This window comes from Sinocyclocheilus anshuiensis, unplaced genomic scaffold (assembly GCF_001515605.1).
Source record: "Sinocyclocheilus anshuiensis isolate Anshui unplaced genomic scaffold, SAMN03320099.WGS_v1.1 scaffold1501, whole genome shotgun sequence".
Classification (NCBI taxonomy): Eukaryota; Metazoa; Chordata; class Actinopteri; order Cypriniformes; family Cyprinidae; genus Sinocyclocheilus; species Sinocyclocheilus anshuiensis.
This window is the reverse complement of record NW_015544287.1, coordinates 211,247-216,665: the sequence shown is the minus strand read 5'-3', so window position 1 is coordinate 216,665 and position 5,419 is coordinate 211,247. Positions and strand designations below refer to the sequence as shown.

Sequence of the window (5,419 nt, the reverse complement as noted above, 5' to 3'; positions counted from 1 at the left end):
GTGTGTGTGTGTGTGTGTGTGTGTGTGTGTGTGTGTAAATATATAGGATACACTCTGTATATATTTGCACATACTGTATAAAGACCTTGGTAGAATATGGGGCTACTGATATAAACTTTCTGTATTTTATATAAGCAGAATAATTCCAACATAAAGGTAAAAAAGTGGAGATATGGTTAGAAAGCATGAAGCTCGCGGTGTCATAATGCCAGTCTGCCAGTCTGCCAGTCACATCTGATGCAAGACACAACAGCGTTATGACAATGACGGCAGATAAAGTAAACAATAAATGAATGAGTGTTTGTTACAAAAGTGGAATGGAAATTATGTATTACAATATGTTTACAAAACAACAATTGTACTAAAATAAGAAAAGTTTTTCCTTTGCGTTTTTTTTTTTAAGTTTTGCATACAGACGACAATACTGTCAAAACTATCTCTGTTCACACAGATACACAAAAACGACTAAAAACATTGTATTATTCATGCCAGGCCAGAAGTTGGCGATGTCACTTTGTAAAGAAACACTGCACGTCTGCGCACATCTTCAAGTACGTACTCGCACATGCCTATACACTGAACATGTAATACACATACACATGACGTCACCGTTTTCACAAATTCGTGTTTTTGTAGTTTACATGGAGACAATAACAGGTTCGTTTTCACAAACTCGCACTTTGAAACCCGTTTTCAAAAGTTTGTGGCCCCCAAAACGCTGCTGTCATGTAAATGAACAGCTAAAACACATGAAAAGTTTTTCATTTGTAGCTAAAAACGGTGTTGTGTAAATGCCCTCGTAGTTACAATAAGTGTGTCTCGACTGAAACCCAAACATTCCTTGTAAAAACAATGTCTACCCTTGTTTTACCCCATTTTCTGTCTCTGTGTATTCTAGCAAGTCTTTGAATTTTGGCTTGCACTTCTGTAAATGAATCTGCATTTCATCAGCCAGCTAAACACAATCTGGCTCGCCCTGCTACAGTAGCCACGGCCCAAACTCTAGCCATTGTTTGAGCTGGAGCTGAACATGATGAATGATGGGATACTGCTGAAGGAGTATTATTTTTCAGCCTTTTTCAGACCTGTCTTACTTGGTGTGACATACACGCACTCTCAAGTGGCCAAGACCGCAAGTGTGGGTATTGGGACAGGCCCTTAGAACTGAATCAGGTGTGTTTGATCAGGAAGAGTTTAAAAATATATACTATTGGTGTGCCTCCGGGAACAGGGTTGGGAAACACTAGGATAGAAATCCACTGTGGAGCCCACACTGGTGTGTGGCATCATGCACATGAACACCTTTCCACAACCTAAAGTCACAAATTAAACATCCTATGGTATGCACTCTCTGCGGGACATTGATCCTCCAGAAGCAGGATTGGACAAAACCTGTCCTGGAAATTTTGGACGCACTCCCAATTTAGGTCTTGTAGTCTCTACTAATGATCTAATGTGTTGAATCAGGTGTGTTAGATGAGGAAGACATCCTAAATGTGCAGTGTTTGGGACAGGTTTGGGAAGCACTGATATACAGGTGTCTGTCAAATGGACTTGCAAATCTTGCAAATCTCCAAGACCACAAGAGCGCATTAAGTTGGGCCCATATTTCTTCAGGAAATGTTTGTATGTGCATGAGTGGGATTTGGTGAAGCTCCTCAGATATCTGGACTACAGCAGAGTGGTGTTTTCATCTTCTGCAGAAACAGTATTTCAAATCTTTAAAACTACAGCTGCATATAGAACTACACTAGCCAATAGCTAGCGTTTGGTAACCAAAGATTGAAGTTTGAAGCACATGATGATTAAATTTGCTAGATACTGTAGCTATCAAAGTTGAACTGCTGTGCTAGCTGGATAAAACACTCACCTGTTGCAAAAATAAATACTACCACTGTGATTGTAAAGCAAAAGAAAACATAGCATGTAGTATATGTATAATCAGTGGCATTGCCAGATCAATATTAGATAGATAGGGGGCGCTTATATTTTTTATAGCACAGTTAAGTGAATTTCGAAGAGATAAGCGTATGCTGCTTATGATTTATGGTGATGTGCAAGGTTATAAAAGTTCTTAAAAGGACATTGTCCGTCAATGAACAATCAGATGCCGTACTAAAGTCAAGCTGGAGAGCAATTTTCCACCAGACCCTTCCAGTGGACCACAGGTTTGCCGCAGATTCTGGCAGTATCATTCTGCTTCATAATAATAACCAAGAAGTAGTTTTCCAACGAGATGAACAGTAGGACAGCAGTCAAAGTGGCAATGCATACAGAACCACTATTACATACAACCATCAGTTTCCATGCACGTCCTTCTGTAACTTTTTTTTTCCATTCAAATATTGTTAGTGAGATTTATTCATTTTGTATTATTTTATTATTTCGTTGTGATAAAAAAAAAAAAAAAAAGCTAACAGGTAACATTAGCAAGGAAAGCTAATTAGGTAGCACTGTAGGCCTACAGCTCAGTGGCAAACAAATAAAAATAAAATAAATACTAAGTGACTAATATGTATTCCAAACTATTAAGTGTAATGAGTTAACTATATGCTTACATCTTTTGGTTAAAATATTTGGTTTCAAAACGAAAATGATTTATTTTTCGGTAACTGGAATGACACTTACAAGCAAGTAACATTATATCATCCGATACTAAATCTTTTCCCTCACAAACGCTACTCACAGGAACTATTATTAGACGTTCATCCATCCAGAACAGCAATCTCTCCAATAAAAGTGACCACTTGAACATCAAAAAACACTTCGTGTATTTCTATTTTTATCCTGAGTGCGGCGCTGTTGTGTTATAAAAGGCACCTGAACGGAAGTGGCCTTCAGTGAATTGAGATCAAACCGATTTACACATTAATAAAGGAAAAGGCACATGTAGAGAGCCGAAGTCATTTATATTTTACTAACAACTCTATTCATGGAAACACAAATGAGGGGGTTAATTGTCACGATTGTGATAAAATAGCAATGTCTATCTATCTATCTATCTATCTATCTATATCTATATGTCTGTCTGTCTGTCTATAGTCTGACAATATCTATCTATCTATCTATCTATCTATCTATCTATCTATCTATCTATCTATCTATCGGTCTGTCGATTAGCCCGTTCACCCATCCATTAACTGAACAGGCAAAACCTACTGATGTGCAAAAGCTGAACATTCATGATTGTTTTGATTTCCCCCAAATATTAGGCAGAGATATGACAGCAGATATTCTGACAGCTGTGATGTTCTTAAACTAATCCCGAGTCTCTGGCTGGATGCTGAGGTGACTGTAGTGCTCTCTGACAGATTATAGTTTTTCTCAGTCGCTTTGGTACATTTCTCGAATCATCCTTGACATTTGCAAAACAGTAAGTGCATTTCTCAAAACAACTCGTACAAATAGCAAAACACCATGGATTACCTGCAAAAGCCAGTCTCTTGCTCAAAATCCTTAGTTCATCTCTCAAAAATAAATATCTGTGTCAATGAACATGTCAGTGCCATCAGAATGACAAGTCATTGTGTACCGATAAGACAGTCAAATTGCTTAGTCATGTTGTCAATATAACAGTGTACTCTGGAGGGATGTTCTGATGTAAACTATGGCTACAGTTTTGATGACAATTATTGTAAATTGTAGGTTACACCTTAGTGTATGTGGGAGTTTGATTGCAAGAGACTGGACAAGATTCACATTTATGCTTTTACTGTTTGTACTGTAATTTGTTGACAGACCATGCCATTGTGATACAGAAAGGAAACGACAGCACTGCATAGCACAAAGAAAAAACAAAACAAAAGTAGAAATGTGAACATAGGACAATCTCCTTAGGGAAAACTGTACATGCAGTGCTGTAGGAATTACAGTGCAGTCTTCCTACACCTCCTGACGTTCCGGTCTGTTGGGCCACAAATTCTCATCCACATCACAACGAATATCTTCTCTTGCGATGAAGCGTGGAAAGAATCTTTTAGAGTGTCTTATCCATCCTCTGCAGGCATCTGCTGTGATGTCATCACACGCTGCATCCATGGCAGCCAGAAGGGTCATCTGTGTATGTGGCTGGCGATCATATACTTTCCATCTCCATGCTGAGAAAAATTCCTCAATGGGGTTAAGGAATGGAGAGTAGGGTGAGAGGAACTCCATCAGCATCCTGTTGTGGGCTGCAAACCATTGCCTGATGATGTTGGAGCGATGGAAACTGACATTGTCCCAAACTATCACGTACTTTGGCAGGTCATCTCCAATCTGACCCCTCTCTTGTTCAGGGATGAGATCCCTGTAGAGAGTGTCTAAAAAGGTGACAAGACACTCTGTATTGTATGGCCCAATAATGGGAATATGCGTTAGCACACCATTCTCAGAGATAGCAGCACCCATGGTTATGTTCCCGCCCCGTTGGCCTGGCACATCAACTGTAGCTCTGTGGCCGATGATATTTCGACCACGCCTTCTGCGTTTCGTTAGGTTGAAGCCAGCCTCATCCATGTAGATGAAGCTGTGCGGTGGTTCACTTGCTTCCAGTTCCATTATACGCTATATCCAGAAGACACAAAATGAGTTTTATGAATTACATGCATTTTCATTTTGGCCAAGATACAGTTACATCAAATGTATACTACACAAATTGCATCATCTTTTCTACAGCCATAACAAATGTGTAAAGGTCACACTTACTGTACTGTATATCACTATACAATGTTGTACTGTTGAGGTACAGTTGCTGCATGCTCATACATGTTTTACCTGTGCATACTGGTAGCGCAGCTCCTTCACCATTTCTTTCAAATGGAACAGTGTACAGCTGCTTCATATTCATTTGGTCTTTTCAGCACCCTGTCAATGGTTGAGATGCTGACTGTTTGGATGTTTTCAAAGATGTTGTTGTCCTCTATAATGGCACTCTTTATCTCCCTTAGTCTTATGGCATTGTTTTCTACAACCATGGTGCAAATAGCCTCCTCCTGTTCAGGTGTGAAAAGGGGCCCTCTGCCACCCCTGTGAAGTTGTCTTGCAGTCCTATGTGGAAAAAATATAGTAATGCAAAACACAAAATTGAGTAAGATAAAATGTCACTGTTTACTGTATATTGTAAAATGCAAGTGGAATACTGTAATATTGTATGAAGCATTACAGAAAGTATACAGTATTACAGTACAGTGCCTATTGTTAGATTACATACCTGTTCTGTCGACGAAAAGTCTGAATGATTGAGGACACAGTTGTTCTCCCAACATTTGGCTGCACCCTTCGACCAGCCTCGGCCATTGTAAGCCCATGATTGAGAACGTGGTCTACAAGTGTGGCTCTTATCTCATCAGGAACACGCATATGTCCTCGGCCTCTTCTGCCTCTTCCTCTGTTTTGCCTCCCAACTCCTCCGCCACGCAGCCTCACTCCTCTTCCTCTT

At 39.6% G+C, this 5,419-nt stretch overlaps 1 protein-coding gene across 1 annotated transcript; it reads right to left on the bottom strand.

Annotated features, from left to right (window-relative positions):
• Positions 1–3,882: 3,882 nt before the first annotated feature.
• LOC107698036 (uncharacterized) lies at positions 3,883–4,811 on the bottom strand. The gene is made up of 2 exons (XM_016498952.1): positions 4,756–4,811; positions 3,883–4,545 (listed from the first exon to the last, which is right to left on the bottom strand). Exons 1-2 carry the CDS (start codon positions 4,786–4,788, stop codon positions 3,883–3,885), a joined length of 696 nt encoding a protein of 231 aa, XP_016354438.1. The 5' UTR covers positions 4,789–4,811.
• Positions 4,812–5,419: the final 608 nt, after the last annotated feature.

Excerpts from the sequence above, each read along its gene's own strand:
- LOC107698036 (XM_016498952.1), bottom strand. The coding sequence starts at position 4,788 with ATGGTGAAGGAGCTGCGCTACCAGTATGCACAG. Across the intron at positions 4,546-4,755 it reads TGCGCTACCAGTATGCACAG|CGTATAATGGAACTGGAAGC; the intron begins GTAAAACATGTA and ends TTCTGGATATAG.